The sequence below is a fragment of the Pristiophorus japonicus genome, chromosome 2 (assembly GCF_044704955.1).
Source record: "Pristiophorus japonicus isolate sPriJap1 chromosome 2, sPriJap1.hap1, whole genome shotgun sequence".
NCBI lineage: Eukaryota > Metazoa > Chordata > Chondrichthyes > Pristiophoridae > Pristiophorus > Pristiophorus japonicus.
Window position 1 is genome coordinate 348,140,764 of NC_091978.1, and position 15,367 is coordinate 348,156,130.

Here is a 15,367-nt window from a genome sequence, read left to right on the forward strand (position 1 = left end):
CTCCCTCTTCAGAATGCTCTGCACCCGCTCCGAGACATCCTTGACCCTTGCACCAGGGAGGCAACATACCATCCTGGAGTCTCGGTTGCGGCCGCAGAAATGTCTGTCTATTCTCCTTACAATTGAATCCCCGATCACTATAGCTCTCCCACTCTTTTTCCTGCTCTCCTGTGGAGCAGAGCCACCCACAGTGCCATGAACTTGGCTGCTGCTGCCCTCATCTGATGAGTTATCCCCCTCAACAGTACCCAAAGCGGTGTATCTGTTTTGCAGGGGGATGACCACAGGGGATCCTTGCACTACCTTCCTTCCACTGTTCTTCCTGTTGGTCACCCATCCCCTATCTGGCTGTGTGCCCTTTACCTGCTGTGTGGCCAACTCACTAAAGTGCTATTCACGTCATTCTCAGCATCGTGAATGCTCCAGAGTAAATCCACCCGCAGCTCCAGTGCCGCAATGCGGTCTGTCAGCTGCTGCAGGCGGATGCACTTCCCGCACATGTAGTCCCTGACTTCCCACATATCACAGGAGGAGCATAACACGTGTCCGAACTCTGCTGCCATGACTTAACCCTTAGATTAACTTAAATTGGCTACAACAATGCTAAAAGGTTACTTACTGATAAAGAAAAGAAAAAGAAAAACTATTCACCAATCACCAGCCAATCACTTATCCCCTTGGCTGTGATATCACCTTTCGATTCCTTTCTACTTCTTTTTTACCTTCTCTCCCTGCTGCACCAGCTCGCCTCCTCTCCGACGACGAACTCCCGCCGACTGATGGGCCTCTTGTAGGCCTCCCTGGACACCCAGTCCACCTCCTCTCCGACGACTGACCGTCAGGCACGCACTCGGGGGCCACAGACCGGGATTGGCCTCAGGTTCTGCAAAATATAACAACAGTCAAATGGTTAGCAGCAGAGGAGGGGGCAAGATGGGTGGCATGAGTAGGCGCACACATAGCAGGCCAGCTGGCAGGTTGATTTGAAGGGCCACGATGAATTTTCAGGACTTACCCTCTCCCTTGAGTGTGGGCCCAGCTTGTGCAGTACTGATTGTTTTTCTCCAGGCAGGACCCATCAAAGCAGCGACCCTCTCTTCCAGGGGTGTCAGTGGGTGCAGATTTGGCTGACCTCCTCCTGTTCGAGTTCTTTCCCTTTTGTTGTGGGCCAATTTCCTCTGCAAAGATGAAAATGCAACTTTTTAGAGAGGGTGTCTTTCTGCTGGGTGGGGCATATGCAGCTGGTCACATTTACAATTGCATTGAATGAATGAAAATATTACTTACACTAACTACTTGACCAAGGTCCTGCCAATTCTTTTTACACTGGCATCCAGATCTCTTGGTGTTCACCACTATGCAGTAATCTTCTGCATCTTGGTTCCAGCATTTCTTTATTTCTTTTGATGGCACTTTTATGTAACTTCTGCTGGTATCCAGCTCCTGCCATCTGTTCTCAATGTCAGAAACTAGTGTCTCCACTTCTTCCACCAAGAAATTCTTTGTCCTTGGTCCGCGTTGCATCTTGTATTGCTGCAGCTGCTCTCAGACACACACAGCACTTTTTCAAAAGCTCTCAGATGCACAGCACTGCTTCTGCATGGAGCTGCAATTTTTGAAAACACAGCACTCCTTCTGGCACACACACACACACACACACGTTGCTCTTTAAAAATGGCCGATTGCCAACTCTGAGCTCTACTGCGCATGCGTGGCCATTTCAGCGACGTCAGGAACATCAATTATTCCCCCCGCGCATGCGCAGAAGGCCCGGCTCCTTTTTCCAGTGCAGACCGCAGGCTCCACCCCCCCGAGGCGACTAGCCACGCTGTGCGGCTGCAGATTACAGCCCAAACATCGGGAAACTTCAGAGATTTTTCTTCTGGCGCATTTATTTACCTAATTCAGCGGCGCAACTCTGGCAATATGCCAGAAAACGGGCTCGGGGAAAATTGAGCCATCTGTTTGGGAGTGGGGGAAAACAGAGTTAACACGAATATCTCATGGGGAACGCTGCATTGTTGGAGGTGCCGTCTTTCGGATGAGACATTAAACCGAGGCCCCGTCTGCTCTCTCAAGTGAACGTAAAAGATCCCATGGCACTATTTCAAAGATGCTGGTGTCCTGGCCAATAGTTATCCCTCAATCAACATAACAAAAACAGATTATCTGGTCATTATCACAGTGCTGTTTGTGGGTGTCTGCTGTGAGAAAATTGACTGCCACATTTCCCACATTACAACAGTGACTAAACTCCAAAACTACTTCATTGGCTGTAAAGCACTTTGAGACGTCCGGTGGTCGTGAAAGGAGCTATATAAATCCAAGTCTTTCTTAGAAAAAGCTAACACATCTTTTTTTATCTTTCTTCTTTTGCAGGTTTCTCCAGATCATGGCATCCACTTTGTCGGATTTATTGTTGCATTCATTGTTTCTTTTGCCTTGGTGTGTTTAATTCTCATCGTTGTCTTCCATGTCAGAAGAGTTGATCGCAGAACTCCCCCTCCCCAGCAGGTTGGTGAGTTAATGGGTTGTTTTATATCCTTGCTGTTTCAGTTTGGATTCTCACACAACCAGTATCCATGAGCCAGCTTCTGGTGTTCACCCAGCTAAAACCAGGTTTCTTCTCCCTGTTGCAGAATTGTAAACTCACAATAAACTAGGCCAATGATTCTGCGCCAATGTGAGAGAGTCATATATAGCAATGTAAATGCCAGGAGCTGGCTCAACAGATGCCATCTTGCCCGGAATCTGAGCTAAAACAGTTACATGATAAAGATAACTATTATTTCTAGACCATGGGGTAGCAATTCACCTTGGGCGGTAGTGGAAATCGGGAGGTATCGAATTGTCCGTCCCTTATACGCCCCACCCGATATTGAGTTCCATTAAATGAATATCGGGCGAAGCCTATATCAGGCGTTCAATGCGACACTGCCTTATTTGCATGAACATCCAAGACGAATTTCTACCCCCATGTGTTTTCTGTTGTCATCTATTGTGGGTTTTTTTTAAGTGGGAGGAGTGGGAGAGGTGATTTGGGAGGCTATGGCAAAATAGTGATCATCTGTGAGTACTATTCCCAATGGGGAATAAGATGTCAGAGGCCAATTGAGAAGAGATAGCCTGTCTAGTAAACTGGCGTTTGATGTTGGGTGGGGGTTGGGGAGAGAGAATTTCCATCGGGTATCTCCTGCTCGTCTGCCGTAACTTCGCCGGAAGAGCCGAGAAAATCCCGGAAATAAACAGTGTTAATGGCATTTACACCATTTTTCTGGGATTTCCGCAACTCTTCTGCTGAGATGACAAGGGACAAGCGGGAGAATCCCATGCGGCAGTTCACTCCCTATGCCTTTGCTGGCTTATGCTGTGATCTATTTTACTGAATTTACACCTGCAGTGCGGCACATTTGTTGGAAATTTTGCTGTAATTACTGAATCTGACTTTGACTTGGTGCACTGTCTCTACCAAAGCCACCCAGATTGATGGCTGCATACTGGGGTAGTGCTGTTTCAGCCCAATGGCAGTGCTTCAGAATCCAATGCACAACACTTAGTCCTCACGTAAATTGTAAGGCATCTAATTACTGGCCTGAATCTGAAACCCTTCCCCAGCTTCTTCAGCATACTCACGGGTTGTCCTGACGCACTACTTTCTGTGAGGAATATAATTTGCCCCAACTTATTTAATGTACTGTATTAACACTGGCCAGGTAAGTGTAGCAAAGGGCTAAGAAACAAGAGATGTAGCATAATTGTCATGCGTCTGTCAATAGAGAGATTAATGTCATAATGCACCTCCAAAGATATACAGAATCCACAACAGTTCAACATGTAAAAGTTCAGCTGCTGCAGATGTTTACTTAACCACCCAAAAAGCAAAGAATTAAAACTTTTTGACACAAAGGCCCCAATTTAAACTCCGCCCCCCCCCCCCCCCCCCCCCGCCTGGCAGAATCCAGAACAAAAAACACAAAAAAATTCCCAAATAAAGCTAAATCGCAAAAAAAATCTATCTTTTTCTGGTGGTGTCACTGCAGGATGTTACGGGTCCAGCGCAAACCAAATCTCGCATCCGTACCGATACCGGGGGTGTTGCACGTTGTTGCGAGGCTCCCGAACGATACTCCTCAGCGCTGCCGTTACCGGCACACTGAATTTGCCGAGCGGTGCGAATGCCGGCACTCACGGCTGCAAACGCTTTTAGCGCCCCCTGTTCCGACCAGCGTGAGGGGCGCTGTCCAAACGAATTTCTAGCCCCTAGTCTATTTTGTCTCAGCAAAAGTGAAATACGCAACTTACACTTGGGCTTTTGTAACAGGTGAAAAGAAACCAGTCAAATTCTAGTTGTGCAGTAACTCGTGATGCAGCAGAACGGTTAAAAGAAAACCTCCGACTTGAGGACAAAGTGATTGACATTTTGGTGCTTGAAGACCCGCAGAACATGACTCAGGCCTTCAATGAGTAAGGGTTGTTTTTTTTAATTATCTAAATAAATCTTCAATTTGTACACTTTAAAAACAATTTAAAAACATTTCAAACTGCATTTAAAAATTTGCTGAGGCAAGTCATGATTTCCTCTGACAAAGTTAAGGGCAGTGTGACTAAGAAAAATACACTGTTCCTTGGCGTCTGAAGAGAAATGATGGCGAGGTTTTTAATTTGATGTTGCTCGTGGGCTTCTGATATAATCGTGTGGCAGGGAATCAATATTGTGAGTGATTGGGCAAATGTAGATACACAAGTTGTACAATTCACCTCATTAACTAATCCATGTTCTTCTCTACCTCTAACCCACAGTATGGAGTTGTATTGTCATTTCCTGGTAACCAAATTGGCACCAGACTAAATCACACTATCTAACAGTTTGATGTATGCTCCAGTGTGTCAAGCAGAGCACAGCTGGGACAAGTTTGATTAACATGCTTGAAGGCCCACAAAACATGATTCAGCCCTTTGATGAGTAAGGGTTGTTTTTTTAAATTATCCGAATAAATCTTCGGTTTGTACTGTGTTGCAGAGGAAAGCATTTCAAACTGAATTTAGAAAGACAATGGCCAAGGAATTGGGTTGCATAGTGTCTGTTTTTTCAGGCACTGCTGGCCTCCTAAGTCCCCAAAATAGCGGGCACAAAGCACGTGCACACTGCTGACCAGAAGTGCACCGCCCGCTATGTTGTGTAAGGACAAACAAGAGGCATCCTGTACGCTGTCTGAAGCAGGTATTAGACCCTTTGCAAAGGCAGATAAGGGCCTAATGCCTGCTTGAGGTCCCAGCTGCAACATTGGTTTAGGCTGAGGCAGCCAGCGCCATTCAGTCCCATGCAATACTGAGGGAGTGCTGCACAGTCGGAGGTGTCGTCTTTTAGATCAGACGGTAAACCGAGATCCCATCTTCTCTCTCAGGTGGATGTAAAAGATCCTATGGCACTATTTTTGAGAAGAGCAGGGGAGATCGCCCCGGTGTCTTGGCAAATATTTATCCCTCATCCAACATCACTTGACATCGGGTCATTATCACATTGCAGTTCGTGGCATCTGGCCATATGCAAATTGGCTGTGGTGTTTCCCTACATCATCATCATCATAGGCAATCCCTCGGAATCGAGGAAGACTTGCTTCCACTCCCAAAGTGAGTTCTTTGATGGCTGAGCAGTCTGATATGAGAGCCACAGATCCTGTTACAGGTGGGACAGTCATTTGTCAAGGGAAGGAGTCGGTGGGGCTGGTTTGCCGCGCGCTCCTTCCGCTGCCTGCGCTTGGCCTCTTCATGCTCTTTGCGTTGAGACTCGAAGAGCTCAACGCTCTCCTGGATGTACTTTCTCCACCTCGGGCGGTCTTCGGCCAGGGTCTCCCAGGTGTCAGTGGTGATATCGCACTTTACCAGGGAGGCTTTGAGGGTGTCCTTATAACATTTCCGCTGACCTCCTTTGGCTCGTTTACCTGAAGGAGCTTTGCATAAGGCATTTGCTTAGGGAGTTTCGTATCTGGCATGCGAACTATGTGGCCTGCCCAGCGAAGCTGATCGAGTGTGGTCAGTGCTTCAATACTGGGGATATTAGCCTGGTTGAGGACACTGATGTTGGTGCGCCTGTCCTCCCAGGGGATTTGCAGGATCTTGCGGAGACATCGTTGGTGATATATCTCTATACATCGTCCATGCCTCAGATCCATACAGGAGGGCGGATATTACTACAGCCCTGTAGACCATGAGCTTGATGATAGAGTTGAGGGCCTGGTCTTCAAACACTCTTTTCCTCAGATGGACGAAGGCTGCACTGGCGCACTGAAGGCGATGTTGAACCTCCGCATCAATGTCTGCCTTTGTTGATAAGAGACTCCCGAGATATGGGAAATGATCCACGTTGTCCAGGGCCATGCCGTGGATCTTGATGATTGGAGGGCAGTGCTGAGCGACGGTGACAGGCTGGTGGAGGACCTTTGGCTTACGGGTGTTAAGCGTAAGGCCCATGCTTTCATATGCCTCAGTGAATACATTGACTATATCCTGGAGTTCAGCATCTGAATGTGCGCAGACGCAGGCGTCGTCCGCATACTGCAGCTCAACGACAGAGGTTGGGGTGATCTTGGACCTGGCCTGGAGGCGGCGTAGGTTAAACAGCTTCCCACTGGTTCTGTAGTTTAGTTCCACTCCAGCGGGGAGCTTGTTGATTGTGAGGTGGAGCATGGCGGTGAGGAAGATTGAGAAGAGGGTTGGAGCGATGACACAGCCCTGTTTGACCCCGGTCCGGACGTGGATTGGGTCTGTAATGGATCCGTTGGTAAGGATCATGGCCTGCACATCATCGTGAAGCAGGCAAAGGATGCTGACAAACTTTTGGGGGCATCCGAAACGGAGGAGGACGCTCCATAGACCCTCACGGTTGACAGTGTCAAAGGCCTTTGTAAGATTGAAAAAGGCCACCTATAAGGGCTGGTGCTGCTCCCTGCATTTTTCCTGCAACTGTTGCGCTGCAAAGATCATGTCTGTTGTGCCCCGTAGGGTACTACATTACAACAATGACTACATTTCAAAAATAGTTCTTCATTGGTTGTAAAATGCTTTGGGACATCCTAAGGTCATGAAACACTCTATATGAATGCAAGTTCTTTCTGTTCCTTTCTTTGTGTTGTCGGGCTCGCTGCAGCTCCTACTAGAGATCAAGATGAAACATTTAATTGGAGCTCTCTCACTCTCTATCTCGACAGGCGATAATACCACCTTGTTCAGTGTGGAAGAAGCAATTGTGGATGGCAGTGCAATGAAGGAGAATTATATATTCCTTTCATCCATCTCAATTTAAATGTATTCATTAATGGGCTCCCCATTCAAATTATTGTATATCAGGAGTGGCTGATGCTGCCATTCATAATATTTTTTTTAGGTCCGGCCTGGGACCTGACATGGTCCTGGGGTTTTGGAGGGCTCTGCACTTTTCTGTTGCTCTCTATTTCAGTGCATGAGGTGGGAGAGACCTGCCCAAGAACTGCACTGGCCACATCTGACCTTTCCCCTCTTCATATTATTGTTTACCCATTTTCATCTTTTTGTGTTTGCATTTTCATACAGGTGTGGAAGCTCTGAAATTTATGATTGAGATTTCTCCTGGTGTAAAAACCATGACAAACTATCCTGGTCCCAACTACCTCTTGGTAATATAGGGCCTCAGTATTTATTGGCTTTTCGGGACTCTCAGTACGATACCTCTTGCCTTAGTTTATATCATCTCTTGACAATGTTGATTGATTGAACCTTGCCTCAGATGTTTGAGCCTGATGCCAGAACTAACATCGGCACAGATGTGATGGCCATATCCCCATCTTCTGTGCTGAAACTTTTGCATGTCTTTGATTGTTACAAACTTGTAATTGCAATTGTTATTGCTGCTCTGCTGTATAGAGTGCATGGCCTCTTAACTTAATTATTTACTTGCTTTTTTATCTTTATTTGCTTTTGTACATGGATTTGCTTCCCTCTATATGCAGCAGCTATTTATTTCGTTTTTTAAGAGCAAAGATCCTTCTATTTAGACTCTGCGGAATGAGGTTCTTACAATCCTGTTGGGCTGACATGTGGTGGCATCTGGTTCATTAATGCAGTGGCATTCCTCATGCAATATTTCAACTCTAATGACCTGAAGGATCAAATCTCCTCCAGCAGTCCTTTAAATAAAGCACATTTGCCAGTAAAAGCTAACCCACACCATAAAATGTGTTGCATTTCATTTCGGAGCTTTTATGCAACAGTAAAAGGTCATACTGTACTGACAAAATATTTTCCTAAGTTAGTTTGACATCATTTTCAGTGAGTGCACATAGCTATTGAATGAGCGCCCTTGTGTTTGAGTAGCAATGGTGAATAACATCGAGACAGTACATTTTTAGCAATTTGGTACTGATCAACCTCATGTCTTTTGTCTTTCATCCTCTCTCTGTCTCTTTTCCCTCCTCTCTTCATTGTCCGTCTGTCCGGTACCTCTCTTTGTCTAGAATAGATAATGCCATTCATGAGTTAACTATTTTCTCATTGATGTACCAAAATATTGGGCCAAGAATTGCGGGAGGCTTCCCGCAGGCAGATGTTCCGACCGAAAAACTATTTACGAAAGTACTTGGTGTTTCCGGAGGAACGAACACTTACGCTCCGAGGCCTAGATGCGCAGCCCAGCGCAGAGGCCCATACATCCCAGGAGCGTAAGCACTTCCTGGGATCACGTGGGCCTGGACCACCAATCGCAATGTAGTATTCTCATTCACAGTAATGGGAGTTCGGAGCTCCCATTACTATCAATGAGAAAACCTCTAAAAACAAAAAAAAACACTTCACATTTTTCTAAGTAATAGCAATTAAATTAAATTCAATGTTTTATTAAAAAAAATACATTTTTGAAATTTAAAAGTGTTTTAATAGTGTTAAGCTTAAACTTACCTTTATGGGCAGGGTTTTTAATATAAAAATAAGTAATAACATTTATTTCTTTATCTTTTAAAACTCTTATGCTGGTTAAATCAGGCCTTACGCCTGTTTTTACCATGCATAAGAGTTGAAAGGACATTTGCTGGGCAAGAGTTGGGCATGTAGCCCAAATCTCTGCCGGCGAAGGCCCTTCTCCTGGGGAGGTGCACAACTTGCAAAATAAATTGTGACAGATTGCAAGTGCCGGGTTTAGACACATGCACATCGTACGCACATGGAGAGACCGCAATTTACGGCCCGGTGTGCACAAAATCCTAGACTCATGATTTCATCATCATCCTCATAGGCAGTCCTCGAAATCGAAGAAGATTTGCTTCCACTCTAAAAGTGAGTTCTCAGGTGGCTGTACAGTCCAATACGGGAATTACAGTCTCTGTCACAGGTGGGACAGACAGTGATTGAAGGAAAGGGTGGGCGGGGAGTCTGGTTTGCCGCACGCTCCTTCCGCTGCCTGCACTTGTTTTCTGCATGTTCTCGGCGATGAGACTCGAGGTGCTCAGCGCCCTCCTAGCTGCTCTTCCTCCACTTAGGGTGGTCTTTGGCCAGGGCCTCCCAGGTGTCGGTGAGGATGTTGCATTTCATCAAGGAGGCTTTGAGAGTGTCCTTGAAATGTTTCCTCTGCCCACCTGAGGCTCGCTGGCCATGTAGAAGTTACAAGTAGAACGCTTGCTTTGGGATTCTTGTGTCAGGCATGCGAACAATGTGACCTGCCCAACAGAGCTGGTCGAGTGTGGTCAGTGCTTCGATGCTGGGGATGTTGGCTTGATCGAGGACACTAACGTTGGTGCATCTGTCCTCCCAGGGGATTTGCAGGATCTTGTGGAGACATCGTTGGTGGTATTTCTTCAGCGATTTGAGGTGTCTAATGTATATGGTCCACATCTCTGAACCATACAAGAGAGCGGATATCACTACAGCCCTGTAGGCCATAAGCTTGGTTCCAGATTTGAGGGCCTGATCTTCGAACACTCTCTTCCTCAGGTGGCTGAAGCCCGCGCTGGCGCACTGGATGCAGTGTTGAACCTCATTGTTGCTGATAATAGGCTCCCAAAGTATGGAAAATGGTCCAGGTTGTCCAGGGCCGCACCATGGACCTTGATGACTGGGGGGCAGTGCTGTGTGGCGAGGTCAGGTTGGTGGAGGACCTTTGTCTTACGGATGTTTAGTATGAGGCCCATGCTTTCGTACACCTCGCTGAAGATGTTGACGATGACTTGGAGTTCAGCCTCTGAATGTGTGTAGACGCAAGCATCTTCTGTGTACTGTAGCTCGATGACAGAGGAAAGGATGATCTTGGATCTGGCCTGGAGGCGACGAAGGTTGAACAGGTTCCCACTGGTTCTGTAGTTTAGTTTCACTCCAGCGGGGAGCTTCTTGAGTGTGAGGTGGAGCATTGCAGCGAGGAAGATCGAGAAGACGGTTGGCGCGATGATGCAGCCCTGCTTGACCACGGTCCGGACGTGAATTGGGTCTGTAATGGATCCATTGGTAAGGATTACGGCTTGAATGTAGTCGTGGAGCAGGCGGAGGATCGCGACAAACCTTTGGGGGCAGCTGAAACGGAGGAGGATGCTCCATAGTCCTTCATGGTTAACAGTGTCAATTGCCTTTGTAAGGTCAAAGGCGGCCATCTACCAGCGTTGGTGCTGTTCCCTGCATTTCCTCTTGCAGTTGTCGTGCTGTAAAGATCATGTCCTTTGTACCCTCCTCAGCCACAGGGAGAAGGCAGTTGAGGAGGATTCTAGCGATGACCGTCCCAGTGGCTGATAACGGAGATTCCTTTGTAGTTGCCGCAGTCGGACTTGTCCCCTTTTTTAAAGATGGTCACGATTACTGCACCTCTCAGATCTCCCGGCATGCTCTCCTCCCTCCAGATGAGAGAGATGAGGTCATGCATTCAGGCCAATAGTGCCTCTTGGCCATACTTTAGTGCCTCAGCGGGGATTTCATCCGCTACCATTGTCTTGTTGTTCTTGAGCTGACGGATGGCCTTTTCTACCTTGTGCAGGGCTGGGGTTTTGCTGAGCTGGTGGCGGGTAGCATGCTGCGGGATGGAGTTGAGAACACTCGTGTCAAAGGCAGAGTCTCGGTTAAGGAGATCTTTGAAGTGCTCCTTCCAGCGGGTCCTGACTGCCTCGGTGTCCTTGATGAGTGTCTCCCCGTTCTTGGCCAGCAGTGGGGTGGGGCCTTGGGTGCTTGGGCCGTAGATGGACTTGACTGCGGTGAAGAATCCTTGCATATCATGGCTGTCGGCCAGCTGCTGAACCTCCTGTGCTTTCTCCACCCCCTATTCTTGATTTAAAAGCCTAATCTATATACTAAAAAATTAAAAAACATTTGCATTTTATATATGCTAATTAATATGAAAAGTATTTAGATATTTCTGGGTTGCACATTCTCTATGGTGAATTTTTGCCTCAATATTGAGGTTTTGGTGACTACCGAAGGTTTGTGGAGAAACTTCTTTTTGGTTGCAAGACTATTTTCTTACAAAAAAAATCAACAAATGGTCCAGTTCAACTGAGACTCTGGTGTGAAATTTAAAGCTGACAACACAAAAATGTCTCAATGAGCCCCACTCCTGGCACTGAAAGAGTGACTGACACACCAGAGGACCACTCGCTCCACATTCACTTCACACTACAATCAACAACAAAAGCATTATGTCATAATAAGTCCACGCAGAATTCAGCCCATTGTCGATGAATGCTTGAAATGAATTCAAAGCAAACACTAATCAATACCATTTCTGACATCCATCTAGTTTAGTTAGAAAGAATGAAACCGTCGTACTTGTGTTAGCTCTAGTTGGAGACTCGGCCTGTCATGAATTCAATCTGTAATGGCATGAGTCACTGGTTGTACACTCTTACAGAAGTAACCTTCAAAATAAATGAATTATTAAGAAGTCTGCTGTGAATTTCCTCTACTTTCTGGTTATACTTTCGATTTCCAGCATTAGTGATTTCTCTTTTTATCTAAAACGTTGTTCTTGTCTCATTCCCGACTACATTAATTAGAGACCACATAACTTTCAATTTCTGTTTTGCAGCTTACATGTATCGAATGCAATACAAGTGGAAACAGAACTGGAATATAATCGAAAAAGACTGAACATCAACGCCATTGTGTTGTTGCTCAGGAACTTTAAACGGGAGAGAGTCCTTTCACCCCTTTCAGAGGAAAGGTTAAGCACTGTCTTCAGAGAACAGTTTGAGGAGATGGAGGGCAGGTTATGTCTGGAGCATGACGGGATGATGGCTACATTAGCAGCTCAAAGTAATCAAGAGACCAGAGAGAAAATGGAAGCTCTTTATAGGAGGCAGAGACAAGAGGAGGAAGAGGCTGAGTTACTCTCTCAGAATATGGATGACAAGGTATGTCAAGGCATTTCCTAGTGTTCTGTCCTTTAGCAAGACTCAATACAGAGAAAGGGATAAAACTGTGTGGCAAATAAACTCCTGATGGTGATATTCATTGGAATATGAATCCACTTTTGACATATTTCTCAGAAATGGAACATTTTCTAGAGGGAGTTTAGCCATCGGGAATTATATTTTACAAAAAAAACCAAGAACCTTATACCAGGTACAGCATTGAGAATCCGGAGTTCCAGAATCCGTACTGTTTCAGAATCCAGACACCGGGGCGATCCGTGGCGGGGTTGTCCAGAATCTGGAAAATGTTCCGGAATCCGGATCCACACCTCGGGCCACCACTGATCTCTCCCCGGCCTCGGGCCACCGCCGACCCCACCCCCGAATCGGGCCGACCCCCCCTCCCCCTCCCTGCCGCCACCAACCTCGCCCCCGCCTTGGGCCGACCCCCAGCCCCCACCCTCCCATCTTGACCCAGGCGTTTTCAGACTTGGGATGTCAGAAAGACGTTGCAAAGTCAGGAAATACACGGAATCCGGAGCGACCTCGGTCCCGAGACTTCTGGATTCTCGACGCTGTACCTGTAGTTGGAATCTTGGTAATTTTATCACCAAATTACTGCTGCGTGGAAAATTCCACTTTGGCCAGAATGAGTACTTGTACTAAATAATTCCTCCTCCAATTGTGCTTCTGTGTTCAGCCTTTCCGATGCTGGAATACAGTTCTTTGGACTCTGGCAATCCTCCAGCATCCTTGTACTATTATTACATTCCTGGGTTATACGATTGTATAAGTAGATATTGGGCGACATGAATCACCTCGGGGAATGTGGGATCCACTTACAGGAGCCACTGAACCTGTGAAGGTATCTACCGTAGATCTGAATTTTTAACAACAATAACAACAACAACAACAACAATATAGTGTCTTTAATTTAGTAAAATGTCCCAAGATGTTTCATAGGATCCGTATCAGACAAAAGAGGAAAGAAATGTTTAGGGAGGGAATTCCAGAGCCCAGGGATGAAGCAGCCAAAGGCACGGCCGCCAGTGGTGGGGGCGATAGAAATCGAGGATGCACAAGAGGCCAGAATTGGAGGATTCTATTCACTAACTTTATCTTGATTTGTGGATTCTGACTTTGCCTACAACTGATGTTAGACCATCTGGTCTATAGTCATTCAGATAGTTTGAATCCATTTCATTTTTAACAGGCTAACAGTACTCTTCCTCTGAGTCAGGAAGTTGTGGGTTCAAGTCCCATTCCAGTGACTTGTATAGAAAAATCTAGGCTGACACTCCAGTGCAGTGCTGAGGGAGCTGCACTGTCGGATGGTGCTGTCTTTCGCTCTCCCAAGTGGATGTAAAAGGTTGCATGGCACTATTTCGAAGAAGTGCAGGGGAGCCTTCCACGGCGTCCTAGCCAATATTTATCCCTCAATCAACATAACAAAAACAGTTTATCTGGTCATTATCACATTGCTGTTTGTGGGAGCTTGCTTGTGTGCAAATTGGCTGCTGCATTTCCTACGTTACAACAGTGACTACACTTCAAAAAAGTACTTCATTGGCTATAATGCGCTTTGAGACGTCCGGTGGTCATGAAAGTTGCTATATAAATGCACATCTTTTTTTCTAATGTGACTTATCTGAAGATAAAGCACTGCATGTACTCTTCCAGTCGAAGGTTTACATGTAAGAAGTTAGTATATTAACACACACAGGCTGGCCTGCTAAACAAGGTTTAAAGCCTATACAGCCCAGTAAGGTTAGGTTACTGCATTGCAAAAATTGTTGAAATCAAAAGATGATAAGTCAACAGGAATCTACCCAACACATTTAAACTCTACTACCCTCAGTGGACTCGGTTTTCACATTATTTCTGTTCAATTTTGCTGCAAGGGCTTGTCATGGTCAAAGAGCTGCTAGGGTAATGAGTGTTAGAAACATATGTGTTTCTGTACATTGCTGCAGGGTTTTTAGGAACAGCCTGTGATAATATGCTTGGCAAAGCATTCAGAATGTTTCCCTTCACTTTCACATGATCTTTTGCCGCTAAATGTCAAAAGAGCTGCATTTATTTTATTGAATGTGGCCACGACCTTTCAGAATAGAAGGCTAGTTCCTGCAAAATCCACATAAAAGAACACAAAAATAAATGTGCATGGATTTTAGAAATAAACACGCACCCCGGTCTATTTTGCCATGGTCCCTGCATCTGAGGAGGTCTTGTCAGATCCTGTCTTAATGTCGAATGGATGGAAGTAGCTGGTGATTCAGAATAAGAACTATGCGGAACCTGATGGAATTCATTTTCAATGCTTTGCTAAATGATGCTTTTTATATACAAATTTGCGCTTTATTATTTTGCAGCTGTTTAGCAATGTCTGTCTCTAATGTTTTGTGTTTATAGAATAATCTCAAAGGGCAGTGATGCATAAATAGTGTGTTGCTGCTTAGTTTATGTTGAACAATAATATTATACATTCAAATGCATGTGCATTTTGAAAAGGGATGTTAATGTATGGGCAAGCCAACAAATGGAAATACTTAACCCCTGTATGTGTTCTATAAACAGCAGTGATAATATGGATGTACAATGGTGTGAGACTGGGAGAATCCATTTGAAGAGTGCATGCTAGCCAGCATAGATTTTTTTTACGGCATTTATTTTTGTAAAACTGAATGTTGTAGGTCCTGCAACAACTTCCACTTGCAGGGCAGTTTTAGCAGCCATCAACTTTTATGACAGCATAAACCTTCCAAGGTGCTACATGACCTTTGAAAAGGGGAAATTTTTGGGGAGGTGACCAAAGCCATGGTCAAAGAGTATGGGGCCGAAATTCAGCCTCCCGATGAGGCCTCTGGCCTCCTGAAAGCAGTGGCCACAGGGCGGTGCCGAATGGCCGCTGACTTGCAGCGGCTTGGCCAACACTCGCTAAATTCACCCCGGGGCTTTGTGCTGCGGTGCGACGGTCCGCCCCGCTCCTGCAGATGAGTCTTAAAGACGTCATC

At 45.9% G+C, this 15,367-nt stretch overlaps 1 protein-coding gene across 2 annotated transcripts in view; it reads left to right on the forward strand.

Moving 5' to 3' along the window:
- The window catches only part of LOC139234884 (limbin-like), a 260,436-nt gene that overhangs the window by 56,591 nt on the left and 188,478 nt on the right, over positions 1-15,367 (forward strand). For both annotated transcript variants that reach the window (XM_070865720.1, XM_070865730.1), the window contains exons 8-10: positions 2,380-2,514; positions 4,322-4,464; positions 12,029-12,353. In XM_070865720.1, coding sequence (XP_070721821.1) covers positions 2,380-2,514; positions 4,322-4,464; positions 12,029-12,353 — 603 coding nt within the window. The remainder of the gene's footprint in view (positions 1-2,379; positions 2,515-4,321; positions 4,465-12,028; positions 12,354-15,367) is intronic.